Source organism: Suncus etruscus, chromosome 1, assembly GCF_024139225.1.
Source record: "Suncus etruscus isolate mSunEtr1 chromosome 1, mSunEtr1.pri.cur, whole genome shotgun sequence".
NCBI lineage: Eukaryota > Metazoa > Chordata > Mammalia > Eulipotyphla > Soricidae > Suncus > Suncus etruscus.
Window position 1 is genome coordinate 12,245,191 of NC_064848.1, and position 15,578 is coordinate 12,260,768.

At 39.8% G+C, this 15,578-nt stretch overlaps 1 protein-coding gene across 1 annotated transcript in view; it reads left to right on the plus strand.

Annotated features, from left to right (window-relative positions):
- Positions 1–213: 213 nt before the first annotated feature.
- Positions 214–15,578, plus strand: part of REC114 (REC114 meiotic recombination protein) — a 94,038-nt gene continuing 78,673 nt past the window's right edge. The window contains exon 1 of the mRNA XM_049778429.1: positions 214–372. Coding sequence (XP_049634386.1) covers positions 214–372 — 159 coding nt within the window. The remainder of the gene's footprint in view (positions 373–15,578) is intronic.

Genomic DNA, 15,578 nt, shown 5'->3' on the forward strand with positions numbered 1-15,578 from the left:
CCACCTCTCAGTGGCAGGTAACTAACTTGGACCTCAGCAAAAGCTTGAAGCCATCAATCAAGATGTAGGCGGGGCAAGTAGCAGTAGTTGGGACCTTCCCATTGGCTTTCGTGGGGGAGTGGGCGGGGCCTGGGTCCAGATCGCATCCTGATTGGCCAGATGCACCCGGGCGCCCTTTTTTTTTTAGACTGCGCGCGCAACACGCGACCAGCCATGGCGGAGGCGGGAAAGGGACAGGTGCATTTGGGCCTGCCCGAAGAAGCGTCGACACAGTGGCCCTTGCAGCGTTATGGCCGCTTCATGCTCTCAGACGTGGGAGAGCAATTGGGGCCAGACGCAGAAACCGAGGCGGCCTCTGCCCCTACTTGGAAGGTGATGTCTGGTGGGGTGCAAAGTGCGGGAGGGAGGTCGACACATCACCATGAGGCCTGGACTACAGGGATCAGAGTGGCAGGAACAGAAGGAGGAAGGGAAGCAGGGTGGAATAGGAATAGTGAGGACTCTAGAAGGTGGCAGGTAGCAGCAGGAATCTCTATGGTGATGTCAGACGTGGTCGGACTGGAGAACACTCACATATGCAGAAAAAAAGTAGGAAGATAAACTTTTATTTTAGTTTATTGGCACTACAGACAATGACTTGGGTTGGACAACCTAGTATGCCTGAAGCCTAGAGTTGGTCTTACTCCAGAAAACTTCAGGGGTAAGGTCTCCTTGTATTTAGGCCAAGGCTTTTCCTTTCCGTGTCCCCCATATTTTGCTGGGCCTATGCAAATAATTGCCACTCTAACACCGTCTTTGCTGTGTTCCTTTGACTCATCCTTAATGAAATAATGTATTATGATCAACTGTGTCAACAATACTATAGCCTTTAATGTTAAGGGAGTTACATAAATTTTGTGTGGAGAGATAGCATGGAGGTTAAGGCGTTTGCCTTGCATACAGAAGAATGGTGGTTCGAGTCCTGGCATCCCATATGGTTCACCTAACCTGCCAGGAGCGATTTCTGAGCATAGAGCCAGTAGTAACCGCTCAGCCCTGCTGAGTATGACCAAAAACTAAAAACAAAACAAAAACAACATAAATTTTGTGACTGCTAAAAAATGTTATAATGTTATAATGTACTACAGTCTGGGGACGAGGGACAAAGTAATTGTGCATATGTTTGTTTTATTTTTCTTAATGTTTTTTGGCTGAACATTCCAAGAGAATTCTGTTTATGGGTGATTGTCTTCCCACTGTAACTTCAACTTGTCTTCTTTCTTTGCATCTTTGTTTCATAAAATTGAGAAAGAGAGAGAGAGAGAGAGAAAGAGAGAGAGAGAGAGAGAGAGAGAGAGAGAGAGAGAGAGAGAGAGAGAGAAGCCACAAGAAAAAATTTAGGAAGATATTATTTGGAGATTAGCAATTAGGTGTTAGCTTCCAGATGGGTTGGTTGGACTGTCAGTGAGTACTCTAAGGGCCTCTACTCTGATAGATGATTTTAGTCAGTTGAGGTTGTGTTATTTGTCTAGGAAACTACAGTTTTTGTTTTGTTTGTTTTTGGTCTCACCCCAGCAGTGTTCAGGGGTTACTCCTGGCTCTGTACTCCAATTTCTGTAGAAATTGCTCCTGGAAGGCTCGGGGGACCATATGGGATGCCCTACTGCTCTGCTATCTCTCTGGCCCTAGAAAACTATAGTTTTAACCAAACTTGTTCTGTATCTCTTCTGTTGAAGTGAGGGTTTAATGATAAACAAGTTACCACGCTGCCAGAGTAAAGCATGCACAAAGAAAAAATTAATTTTGGCTTTGTTTTGGCGTTTCCACTGAATTTCTGGGTCAGTTAAGTTACATAGCCTCTATTTGTATCTTACTTAATCTTTTTTGTTTGTTTTGGGGGAGTCACACCTGGTTGTATTCAGGGCATATTGCTGGATGTGTGCTCAGGGATGACTCCTAGAGGTTATCCACCATTAATGTGTCAGGTAGAGGGATAAAGTCCCTATAGAATATGACAAAGGGCAGACTTGGGAAGCATTCAGGAGAAAGCAGGTGCGTCAAAGCTATCGAAGCTATTTCAAGGAGAGGATAATTTGTTAAATGATGCTATAAATGTATAAATGATACATTTATAAATGTAAAATGTAAAATACATTTATAAATGTAAAAAAATGTACAAATGTAAAAATGATAACGAGTGGGGTCTATTGGATTTTAGCAATAATACAAAAGGTCGTTTTGATCTTTATAAAGGAGTAGAGCAAATGCAAACCAGCTTTCAGTGGGCTGAAGTGGGACTGGTAGGTGAGGAAGTAGAGCCCATATGAATAGACAGTTCTGCTAAAATTTGGCTGTGCATGTGAGTAGGTATAAGGCATAGTGAATTGTTCTCCAAATTCTAGAATATTAAATATAGGGGAGCTACATAAATCCTGGAATCAGGGCAATTATAAAAGGCACTTAATATTCAGCCTATTGTTGAGAAACACTGCAGTCTGAAAAATAATCTAGGCTGCGAGTAAAAAATTGGGCAAATAAATAGTAAAACTAAAGAATTACTGATAGATTTAAAAATCACATATGGGGGGCTGGAGCGATAGCACAGTGGTAGGACATTTGCCTTGCACATGGCTGACCCAGGACAGACCTCGGTTCAACCCCCTACGTCCCATATGGACCCCCAAGCCAGGAGCAATTTCTGATCTATAACCAGGAGTAACCCCGGAGCATCACCAGATGTAGCCCAAAAACAAACAAGCAAACAAATCATATTTAGGGCCACAGAGGTAAAGAAAGACCCCTGACTTGCATGCAGCCAACCTTAGTTTGATTCCCCCATACTGCATATGATCTCCCAAGCAATGTCAACGATCAATTTTGAGTGCATAGCAAGCATGACTGTGTGTGCTCTCTTCAAATTAAAGAGTTATTATTTAAAATGAAAGGTGTTAGGGGCTGGAGTGATAGCACAGAGGGTAGGGTGTGTTTGTCTTGCAAGCAAAATTTTAATATTTGAAATTGTCCAGCAGGTTGTTTGATACCTTTCAAACCCATTCCTCCAAGACATTTGTGTTTTATGCATTGATTCACAAGCAGCTGGAGAGTTCTTAGATTCTTATCCTGCATGCCAGAACCACAGACATTTGACATTTCTAAGGACTGATTGTTACTACAGATTTTTTGTCCTTTCTCTTTGCAAAGCACTTAATAATTGCTCATAAGGAACTGTACTTTCCAAATGTTTGGCATAAAGCCACAGTTAGAGACAAGAGGTGCGATTGGCTTTTTGCAGTGCTTTTGGAAACTAAACATTTGTACCTTCCTTTGAATTCATGCCGAACCATCCTACCTGCTGTGACCAGTTTCAGCCTAGGTCTGTCATTTTGTGGGGGAAAAAAAAACGAAAGAGAAAACAAGATTTGTTCTATTTGTTCTATTTGTGATGGTTGTGCAATAATAATAATAATAATAATAATAATAATAATAATAATAATAATAATAATAAAAGATGAGCCATCTACAGAACTAGCTCATTCCATGTGAAATTTATTTTTAAAATAGGTGGTACCTACAATAAAAATATGTCAGGTAAAATATAAAATATATTATTGTGGAGGGTGAAGTCAATCTGGTCTCCCCTTCCCCCTACCGCCATCCCAAGGGAATTCAGTTTTGGTTGATACAATTCTAAGATATATTTATATTTATTTATATTTTCTGAAATATGGGAAGACTGCTCTCCGGGACTGTTCTATAGAGTTAATTACAAAGATGACTTTCATCAGAATGACTACATGCCAGGCAAAACTTGAGCTGAAGAGAAAAATTGAATATACAACAGCTCTTCCAAGACTTTAAATCATAGTTAGAGATAAGGTCAAGTATCACAGAGATAGTATAGGGATTAAGTCTCAAGTCTTACCTGTGGCCAACTCTGAAATGATCTTTAGCACCCAAGCTACTGAGTGCTACCAAGCTGTTAATTTCTGCTACGGGCCTGCATGTCCTCAGACCATCACCTTGTGACACTCCTCTGAGAATCAGTCCCAGGAGAGGTTCTGGGCCTCCTGAGCATCATATGGATGGTTCCTCAGCCCCCTAATTTACTAACAGAAGAAATAAAGTCAATTGATGCATACATACTAGTTTTCTAATGTGAGTATAGATTTTATTTATTCATTTTAATGAATAATTATTATTAAAAGTCACTATTATTACTACTATTACAAAAATCTTAATTAATGGAGGCCGGAGAGATAGCTTTTGCTTTGTATGCGGCTGACCCGGAGGGACCCAGGTTCGATTCCCGGCATCTCATATGGTCCCCCCAGCCTTCCAGGAGCAATTTCTCTGCGCAGAACTAGGTGTAACCCCTGAGCACTGCAGGGTGTGGCCCAAAAACAAACAAACAAAAAAGATTTATTAAAAGTCACGGGGATGGAAAGATAGCATGGAGAATTATGGCCGTTTGCCTTTCATGCAGAAGGACAGTGGTTCGAATCCGGCATCCCATATAGTCCATGCCTGCCAGGGGCGATTTCTGAGCATAGAGCCAGGAGTAACCCCTGAGTGCTGGTCTGTTTGTGACCCAAAAAACAAAAAAAAAAGTCACTTGCCCAATTCTGATTCTATCTCTAGCACCAGCACCACAAAGGGCACCTTTGTGATCCTTGACCATAGAGATAGGAGAAAACCCAGAGCACTGCCTGGTATGGTCTAAAACAGGGGTCCTCAAACTTTTTAAACAGGGGGCCAGTTCACTGTCCCTCAGACCATTGGCGGGTCTGACTATAGTAAAAACAAAACTTATGAACGAATTCTTATGCACACTGCATATATCTTATTTTGCAATGAGGAAACAAAACAGATACAAATATAATATGTGACCTGCAGGCCATAATTTGAGGACCACTGGTCTAAAAAAATAAAAGTTACTATCCAATGAATACTAATTGTAGTTGGGGAGCAAATAAACTTTTTTGTGACACTGTAAAATAAAAATGAACAAAGTCGGTGGTTAGTCTTCAGACTTAAATGTACATAGAAATCCCCTTGATTTGGTTTTAAAATTTTGTATTTATTATTTTTTTGTTTGTTTTGGGCCACACTGAGCAGTGTTTAGGGGGACCATGTGAATGCTGGGGATTGACCTTAGGTCTCCTGCAAACAGAATATGTACTCAGTTCAAGGAAGTGATCTCTCTGGCTCTGGTCTTGTGTTTTTTGTTTTGTTTTGTTTTTTTAATGCAAATTCTGCTCAGTAGGTCAGGAATAGGGAGATGAATGCTGTAAGGTTAAGCTTGCATCTGAAAGATTTTTCTGTTGATTCTAGGACCCACACTGTGAGGCAAAGGTTTAGAAGACTTGGAATGAAATTGTGAAATAAAATAGAGTTAAATTAATAAAAATTAATTTATGGAGTTTTGAGGTAAGGCAGTCAAGGTCAGACTCATAATGATATTGCAAGCATTTTGTTAGTGGTTAATATTTAAACCATATGTCATTTAAATAGAGGTGAGCAGATGACAATACAAACTTAACTTGATTTTAATTCCTTACATCTGTTAGCCCAGCCTTTCTAAAAAAGATGATCAGAATAGCAGATTGGTCCATTTTATGTAGGAATGTAACTTAGTCTACTAATTTGAGAGTAATTTTGAAAGGTGATGGTTAAATGTAGGTTATTTTTGTCTTTTTTTTTAAATTATAGGTGTTTTTCAATTAATTTACCACATTTATCAGATTCCAAGGATTTCATATAGATATGCCTAAATTGGTTGAATTTGACAACTTATTCCTTTTTACTTTCAAGGAGTAAAAAAAAATCACTTAATTTTATAGAAATAACTTAAAATAATTGCCCTACTTAGGAATTAGGAAATGTAATATTAAGTTGTATTTGGACTTTTTTGTTATTTATTTATTTACTTATTTATTTTGGGGTTTTTTTTTGGCCACTCCCAGCAGTACCTCAGGGGTTACTCCTGGTTCTGGCACTCAGAAATCGCTCCTGGCAGGCTTCAGGGGACCATATTATGCTAGGAATCCAACCATCCTCTATCTTGGGTCAGCAGCATACAAGGCAAATGCTCTACCACTGTGCTATCTATCTGGCCCTGTAAATATGGATTCGACATAAAGTGTTCTTCAGGTTCATTAAACAATGTTCTTTTGTTTTTGTATTTTTAATGCATTTTAACCTGGGGCATTTCCCCTTACAGCATTTACATGTGTACTTGAGTCTGATAGATACCCATTAAATGTTTGGCTGCATGTGCAGTAACTTTTTCTGAACTTTTTAAAAATATAATGTGACAATTATTAAGTTATAAATACTATTTATTATGTGTTTATACTGCTATATATCTTTTAGCAGGCCTCTTGAGTGAATAAAACTCAGAAATTTCAGTGGCTTTCAGTGAATACAGATGTGTTGAGAAGACCCTGGTTTTCCTGTTTCTAAGCTTGTGCTTTGGGAGCTGAGGAGATAGTACAGTGTGTAAGGATATTGCCTTGCATGTGGCTTAATCTAAGTTCAGTACCCCACGCCCCCCTCCAGGAGTGATCCCTGAGCATAGCGCCAGGCAGGTGTGACCTCCAATGTTTTTTTTTTTAAATGTTTGAATGTTGAGATTAACACAATTGTGAAAATTATAAAATAACAGCAATTTGGGGCCAGAGCAATAGCACAGCGGTAAGCCTTGCACGCTACCACACAGAATGGACCCATGTTTGCCGGAATCCCATAAGTTTTCTCCGAGTATGCCAGGAGTGACTTCTGAGTGCAGAGCTAGGAATAACTACTAAGAACCTACCAGGTGTGACCCAAAACCAAAAAAAAAAAAAAAAAAAAAAACCACAAAAAAAAAAAAAAAAGCAACCAAACAGAAAAATAACAGCATTTTTTATTTTCAAATTAAAGAGTTTTAGGTTTATAATAAGATCCTAGTACATTTAAAAAAATAGTTTTCCTTTGCATTCTTGGGTATTTTTAATTGGATGCTATATATATGTCAAATAGGATTTTTTATCTATTATTATTATACTTTATCTATTATTATAAAATAGATATTTTATCTATTATGTCAAATAGGATTTTTAAATTTCAGTAAATTTCTTTTCTCTATTTTTGGCCCACACCTGGCTGTGTTGTGGAGGATTACACCTTGGACTTCCACGTGCAAAGTTTGTGTTCTAGCCCTTCTGATATATGTATTGTATATATCTAATATATTCCAGCCACAACCAGTGACACACAGGGGTTACTCCAGGCTACGTACTCAGAAATTGCTCCTGGCTTGGGAGGGGCACTGGAGGATCGAACCGTGGTTTATCGAAGCTAGTAGTGCGCAAGGCAGATGCCTTACAGCTTGCACCACAGTTCTGCCCCCTTTTATAGGATCAGTGAGAACGCATTTTTATTTTAATATTTTCCAGGTGGGTCCAGAGTAGAATTTGACCTCAAACTGATAGTTTTCCCCTTTCTGATGAAAAACCTCTTCAGAATACTCCCGTGCCTGGTAAATCAGGAGGGTTTTTCAGTCTTTCCTGAGATCGTGTGGTATTTCTTAAGTCCTTTAAATCTTCCTGGCTGTTGTGTGTTCATGTTTTGGTAGTTTGCTCTACATGCTATGCTGATCTGTGCTCAGGTGGTGTTTAAGAGACAACTCTGGCTGCCTCGGGGCTGTGTGGGCTACTTGTGCCATGCCCCTCCCTAGTACCGTTCCACAAGCTAACCTCATTGACACAGTAATACCATCCCAGCTTCCCCTTCCTTGCACTTTGTCCTGGAGAGTCTCCAAGAAGTTCAAGTAGTCTGAAGCAATGACAAAGCTCCTCTTGTATGTCTTCTTTTTATCAGAGTTCTTTATTACCTGATATGTGATCTTTTGAAAGTATTTGCTTTTTATTAGTAGTAATAGTTTTGGGGCTACACCTAGCAGTGCTCAGGGGTTACTCCTGGCTCTGTACTCAGGAATTACTCCTGAGGGGGGCTATGGGGAACCGAAAGGAATGCCAGGGATCCAACCCAGGTAGACCATGTGCAATACAAGCACCAGACATGCTCCAGCCCTATTTTTTGTTTTGTTTTGGGGCCACACCTGGTATGCTTAAGGGTTATTTTTTGGGTCTGCACTCAAATTATCCTGGAAGGGACCTGGAGACCATATGGGATACCAGGGATTGAATCCAGGTTAGCCATGTGCAAGGCAAGCCCCCTACCCGCTATTGGTCTGACCCCTGTTTGCTTTAATTTATGCAGAATTTCTTCAGGTAGAAGAATGAATTTGACCTGTTACACTAGCTTGATGGCAAGTGGAAATCTATAACGGGCTATTTGATTCAGTTCTACATGATATTTTTCCACTTAAATTGATGCTTTCGAACTGTTTTAAAGTCATTGGGTCCTTGGTTTCAGTTAGGCCACTGAGGTTAAGGACTTTTCCTTGTTTGTTTGTTTTTTATCAGTCTTACATATTGGGCATTTAATTATAAGATGACAAGATTGGAACCTGTAAAGGTATTGTGGATATACTACCATCAACATCTTCTCTCAGGTGCTTGTTGAAAATACAGAGTCCTGTATCTGTGCTGAAATTAATGAATCAAAATCCCTGGCGGTTAGTTTACAGAAGATTCTTCTATGCTCCAAGTCTTAAGGATAGGTGAGAAGAGGAATAGTTGACAAGTTCATATTATAGAACACTTTTATAGTTTATAAAGTATATTCAGAAACTACCTCTTCTTAAGTTTCATAGTTTGTCAGGTCTGATTATGACACCTTGAAGCCTAGTTAGGATACGTAGCTTGCCAAGAGCGTATGTGGGAAGTGAAGAGATTCTATAACTCGGGCCTTGTTGGGCTAGTCATTGTTCTTTGCTGCTTCTGACATTGGTATCTTCTGTAATGAGATGTTATTCTTTTATATAATTTACTTTTTGGTAAGGTTATATTTTGTGTTGGGATTGATTGGCTTTGAGTGACAGAAAATGCAAAATTACAGTAACTTAAATAATATGGAGCCTTACTATTTTCTACAGAAAAGTACAGGACTGGCATGACACTCCAGTGCCAGGAACTGTGACTCCTTCTATTTTATTGCTCTTCTATGCATAATCCTGATCTTATAGCCTATAAATGATTGATAGTCTTTGTAGCTTGGTGGGAGAAGGAATTAAGAAGTGGAAGCTGTTGCCCCCATTTACACTTTCTTTTCTTTTCTTTTCTTTTCTTTTCTTTTCTTTTCTTTTCTTTTCTTTTCTTTTCTTTTCTTTTCTTTTCTTTTCTTTCTTTATATGCTCTGCCATGTTTCTTATCTCAAGACCGTGGCAGTTTTTTGTTGTTGTTGTTGTGGTGGTGGTGGTGGTGGTGGTGCTGCTTAGCGTTATTGTTGGAGTCCTCACTGGATATTTGACACTTCTTTTTGTACTGGTGGAGTGTTTCACCTTTTTCTCCTTCGTCTCTCTAACTGAGGATGAGACCCTCTAGAAGAATTCCGCTTATTTTCTGCGTATTAGACCTTTACCCCAGTTTACTACTATTCCCTTCAAACAAAACCACGTAACTTGAACTAGCTAGTCCTGCCCCCCAGTTAGAGGGGGAAATAAGGGAGGCACCAGGACCAAACAGGTGCAAGACTACTAAGTATTAGGCTAGATACAGAGGGAACAACATATTCTGGCAGCCCTAGGGGTGAGGGAAGAGCATATGGGAGGTAGGACAAAAACGGAGGTGTAGGGAAGACAAATTGGTAATGGAAATCCCCCCTGATTTTATGTAAATATGTACCTAAAATATTATTGTCAACAATATGTAAGCCACTATGATCAAAATAAAAATTAAATTAAAAAAAAAGAAGTGGACAAAGTGGACTGATACCTGCTGTCTCTTTTATTTAGAAAATATTATTTATTTAAACCATGGTTACGTGTTGTTCATACTGCTCATTTTAAGTCCAGGAATTCTTAAGTAAGTTCTGTAGCTGGCATGGGGCTATGACTGTGACTATGGCTATGACTATCAGGGCTTCTGTAAGTATGAAAGGTGGGCGGGGAGAGACTGCCCACACTCAGACAAAATTCTGGAGTTCTCAGCTTAAATACTGTCATACCTGGAGTTTGGGTTGTGATTTCTGCAGAGATCAGTGGTAAAGCAATAAGTTGGACCATTGGCATGGCTATAATTGCGGGTTGTGAGTGCACCTGATGAAGCTTTGGCAATTTTCAGCTGTGAAGTCAATGTTCCTATGAATTTTGAGAGGCTTGGTTTACATTTTTATAGAAAATAACTTGAATCTATAAGACTGACCAATGAGTGCAAATGGTAGTCCCTGCTATCTCTTGAGGACATATGCTGTAAGTTTACCACATGACACTTTCTCTTATGGCACAATAGCTAGGACTAGGCCCTTTGGCTGCTCTACCAGATGGTATATGTGATCTGTGAGAATATGTGTCCAGCTAAAAACCAGGGCTTTTATATCAGAAGAAAATTTGATTTGGGGAGCAGCTCGAAACAACTAAAAATCTGCAATGTCTTCTGAATCTTTATACCTCATGTGGGGTCATTAGTTGAAATACAAAAGGCACTCTTTACAAAAACAAAAGCAATAACCAAAAATTGTTAGTATATATTAATGATGCAAAATTTCAGGAATAAAAAAGTAAATTCATAAAGTAGAACTGGTAAGTAGAATCAAAAAGTAAAACCGGGACCGGAGAGATAGCATGGAGGAAGGGCATTTGCCTTTCATGCAGAAGGTCATTGGTTCAAATCCCGGCATCCCATATGGTCCCCAGAGCCTGCCAGGAGTAATATCTGAGCATAGAGCCAGGAGTAACCCCTGAGCGATGCCTGGTGTGACCCAAAAAACAAAAACAAAAAAAAAAAAAACAAAAAGTAAAATCAAAATTACTGAAGTAGTAATTGTGAAAGCCTATTGTGTAAAAAGACTGCAAACAGTTTTGGGCCAGAGTGATAGCACAGTGGTAGGGCATTGCCTTGCACATGGCTGACTTGGGATGGACCTGGGTTCGATCCCTACCATCCCATATGTTCCCTCGAGTCTGCCAGGATCAATTTCTGAGCGCAGAGCCAGGAGTAAGCCTTGAACGTTACTGGGTGTGACCCCCTCCCCCCTGAATAAATGATTACAAACAAGGAGCACTCAAACTGAAATAGGTAAGATTCAAAGACTTATTATAAAATGGCTTATATACTGAAGTTACTGTTTATTTTTTCACAGTAACTAGGTATAATATGAGATTTTTTATTTTTATTTTTGGGTGTTTTTGGGTCACACCTGGCTATTCAAGACTTACTCTTGGCTCTGTCCTCAGAATTTCTGGCAGTGCTCAAGGACCATATAAGGTGTTGGGAATTGGATCAATGGTCAACTGTGTGTAAGTTAAACATTTTATTCTCTCTCCAGTTTGAATTTTCCTAAACAATGAGAAAGTGGTTAGAATTTCTTAGGAGGTTGTTTAAATTTTGATTATGATTTCCAGAAGGGTAAAATTCTTAATGACCTAGGTCAAGCTGGTCTTGTAAGATATGCTAAGTTTAAGATCTGTGATTAAACTGGTTTTGTCTGCTCAGAGTGTTGTCAAGGCTATTCTCCATTTGGTTTTGATTTTTAACACAAGACAGTGCTGACAGAGCACCCCTCCCCCTCCCCATTAATTGGACAAATCAAGGCCAGGCACTGGCTAAGCATTCAATTTTTTATTATATCATTTAATCTCTAGTCTTAGGAGGTAGCTATTACTATTCTTATTTTATAAATAAGGAATTTTGTATATTTTGAAGTGGTAAATTTAGGATTTGAACATAGGTCTGATTCTAGATAATTTCATTTATAAAGTAGTAATTGGGACGATCTAATAAATATGTTGAAGATAGATCCTTCTCTTTGAAAATTGTGTGTGTGACTGGTTGTGACCACCAGTTGTGAATAGATGTTACCCTTGTTGAAGACAGAAACTTGAGGAGCAGTGCATGATTCATCTTTATTTCCCTTTACTGTGATACTGCAGATGTCTGGTGCCCTCTGGGGTTAAGATATACAGTGAGGATGATATAGTGTACTGTAAAGATAGAGTGAAGATGAATTGCTAGTGCCAGAAGTAAATCTTTTCTTTGTAAATAATGTTAACTTACATAGAAAGCATTAGCCTTGTAACCCCTGAGTGTCACCGGGTGTGGCCCAAAAAAACAAAAAAAAATGCATTAGTTTTGTCCAAGCTAATATGGAAATAAATTTATAAGTAATTACATTTAGTTGAGTTATGGTATACCTTTGTAAATTTTTTAGAATTATTTCTTGAGGACCTGGAATCATAGTACAGGTGTGAGGCACTGTCCTTATACTTAGCAGATGTGGTGTGATGCCCAGCATTGTACATAGTCCCCTGAGTACAGCTGGATTGATCCCCTCAGCACAGTCAGGAGTAAGCACTGAGCCCTACCAGCTGTGGCCTAAAAAAAAAACCCACAATATTTCTGGCAAAAATATGAAGCTCAAATTTATAAATATGTATCGCAAGATCATGATTTGTCTGTTTTCCTTCAGTGAACAAAAACTTAACTATTGTGCAACAGTTTTCATGGAGGCCATAACTTATTTACATAACGTAGTCCAAATACAGTACAGGATTTTTTTTTTTTAGTTGTTGAAAAATTCTCAGACCTGGGGCCAGAGAGATAGCATGGAGGTAGGGCATTTGCCTTGCATGCAGAAGGACGGTGGTTTGAATCCCGGTGTCCCATATGGCCCCCCGAGACTGCCAGGAGCGATTTCTGAGCTTAGAGCCAGGAGTAACCCCTGAGCACTGCTGGGTGTGACCCAAAAACAAAACAAAACAAACAAACAAACAAAAATTCTCAGACCTTAGGATGAGGTAGAAGGATCTGAGAAGATGATTCAAGGAGCTGAAGTGGATATGGAGTTCAGCCCCTGGCATCATCACAGGGCCACCTCTGAGCACTAAAACAGGAGTCAAAGCTTGAGTATTTATTGTTATAGCAAGTGGAAAGGAGGAGTGCCAGATGAATTAGTTATTTTAATTCTGGACCATTGAAACAGTATCCAGGCAAAATAGATAATGGGATAGTTGTGGGTAGGAGATGGTAGCAGATCAAACAACGCTCCCAGCCAGGCCCAGCCCTTCACCTTCTGCCCTCCTCTCTTTTCTCATGTACCCAGGCAGACTGTAGGATCATGTAAGAGACCATGTGCCGAGACATATTTCATGCAGGACTCAAAGGGCCAGTGTCAGCACAGAAGTCTCACCCACAAGCACCATGGCTGTGGCTGGAGAGCTGGGACAGCATAGGAGGGAACCACCAGGTTACAGTTCAAGAGAGGCCCAGCATAAGGCATAGTATACGGGAGTCTCACCCACCAGAACATGGCCATTGGTGGAAATAAGGAAAACAGGGAACTGCTGGGGTATGGTCCAAGAGAAGCTTAGTGACATGATTTCAGAGTAGGAAATCATACACTGAAAAAAGAACAGCATAAGGACCAGACAGGTCATTATTCGTGTACTAGAGACTGGCAGATGGTGAGAAATAGAACTTAGAAATTCATACATGTGACCAGACAATGTGGGACAGAGAGTGATGCATTTTATGAGAGGCCTAGACATTTGGGGAGGGATCTGGCCCCAGCTACTTAAACTTGACAATAAACTCTAACTTCTTAATCTTCTGAGTTTTGTAGGCAAATCGATTATATAATTATCAACTCACCAGCTCAGGAAAACCCACTTTTTTACTAACAAGTACCACTAGGTGTGGCCCCCGAATAGTAACTCAGTAAATACAATAAAGTAAGGTTGGAAAGGTTGAAGATCTAGAACTCTAGAGGTTGGGGCAGGCGAGATAGCATGGAGGTAAGGCTTCTGCCCTCCATGCAGAAGGTGGTTCGATCCCTGGCATCCCACATGGTCCCCTGTGCCTGCCAGAGGCGATTTCTGAGGGTAGAGCCAGGAGTAACCCCTGAGCACTGCCTGGTGTGACCCCCCCCCCAAAAAAAAATAAAAAGAACTCTAGAGGTAGAGCTCATGCTTTGAATATTCAAGGGAGATGTTGGACTGGTTATAACCCATGTTGCTGGTATAACCTTGGTGGTCCCAAAGCTGGGTGTAATCCATGCAACATTTAAAGTGAGGCATCAGGGTTCTCCAAGTCCATGTTCTTGCTTGCTTGACTCTGTTATTTTCCTGTTTCCACTCTAGAGAAGCCTGTGCTCTCTTTTAAATATACACTTCTCTCTTTCTCCTCACATCTTCCTAAGTTTCAATAACAACTATTTTGCCACACACACACACACACACACACACACACACACACACACACACACACACTAAAATTATTTAAAGTGAGGCCCCAGAATATTTAAATTTATTCAGGGGAGAATACATGAACAATTTCTCAAAGAAGAAATACAAATGGCCAAAAGGCATATGAAAAAATGCTCCACATCACTAATCATCAGGGAGATGCAAATCAAAACAGCAATGAAGTTCCATCTTATGCCACAAAGACTGGCACACATCACAAAGAACAAAAACAATAAGGTGGGTGTGTAGAGAAAGAAACTCATTCATTGCTGGTGGGAATGCCATCTAGTCCAGCTTTTATGGAAAACAATATGGAGATTCCTCTAAAAACTGGAAATTGAACTCCCATATGATCCAGCTATATCACTCCTAAGGATATACCCTAGGAGTATATAATACAAAAAAATGCCCTCCTCACACCTATATTCATAGCAGCATTATTTATAGCTAGACTCTGGAAACAACCAAGATGCCCCCCCTTTTTTAAAATTTTTATTGTGATCAAGTCTTTCACAGTAATATTTAAAGTACATAGTGACATTGAATCAGGGGTATTCCCACCTGATATAATTAATAAATTTAATAAATAAATTTAATAAATTTAATAAATAAAAATATCAGGTATGTCCTCCCTCCAACTGTGCTGTTCCTAGCACCCCCCTTTTTTCGCCCCCCAGACTGCTAACTGGTCCTCTTCAACAAGTATAGCTTGTTGAAGATTGGGTATCGATTCTGTTGTCATTGACTTTGAGTTTGGTGTTTAAGTCTGATCATTTTTTTTGGGGGGGGGTCACACCCAGCAGCGCTCAGGGGTACTTCCTGGCTCTACGCTCAGCCTAGGATTTGTACAATAACCAAGAGCTCTAATTCCAGAGGCCCAACTTTGACAACGGCAACAGAGCAGATCTTTTGGAAACACAATGAAGGACTCTATCCTAGGCTCATCCTAGGATCTATGCAAAAACCAAGACCATCAATTACAGAAGACTTACTACAACAACAGTGATGGAACAGAACTGTTGGAACTGTAAAGAAAGAGGCTATCCTAAGCTTCATCCTATGACTTGAGCAAATACCAAGATCTCTAGTTAGAGGCCTAATTCTATCAGCTACAACTGAGCAGAAAGTTTCCTGGCACCAAAAAAAATTCCTTGGGATGTCAAAAGGAGAGTGTATGGAGCCTGAAGTTATTCCCATGGCAGTATGCTTCAAGGGTCGAGAAACCCTATATCTTTTAGCCAAGAGACTTCCCTTT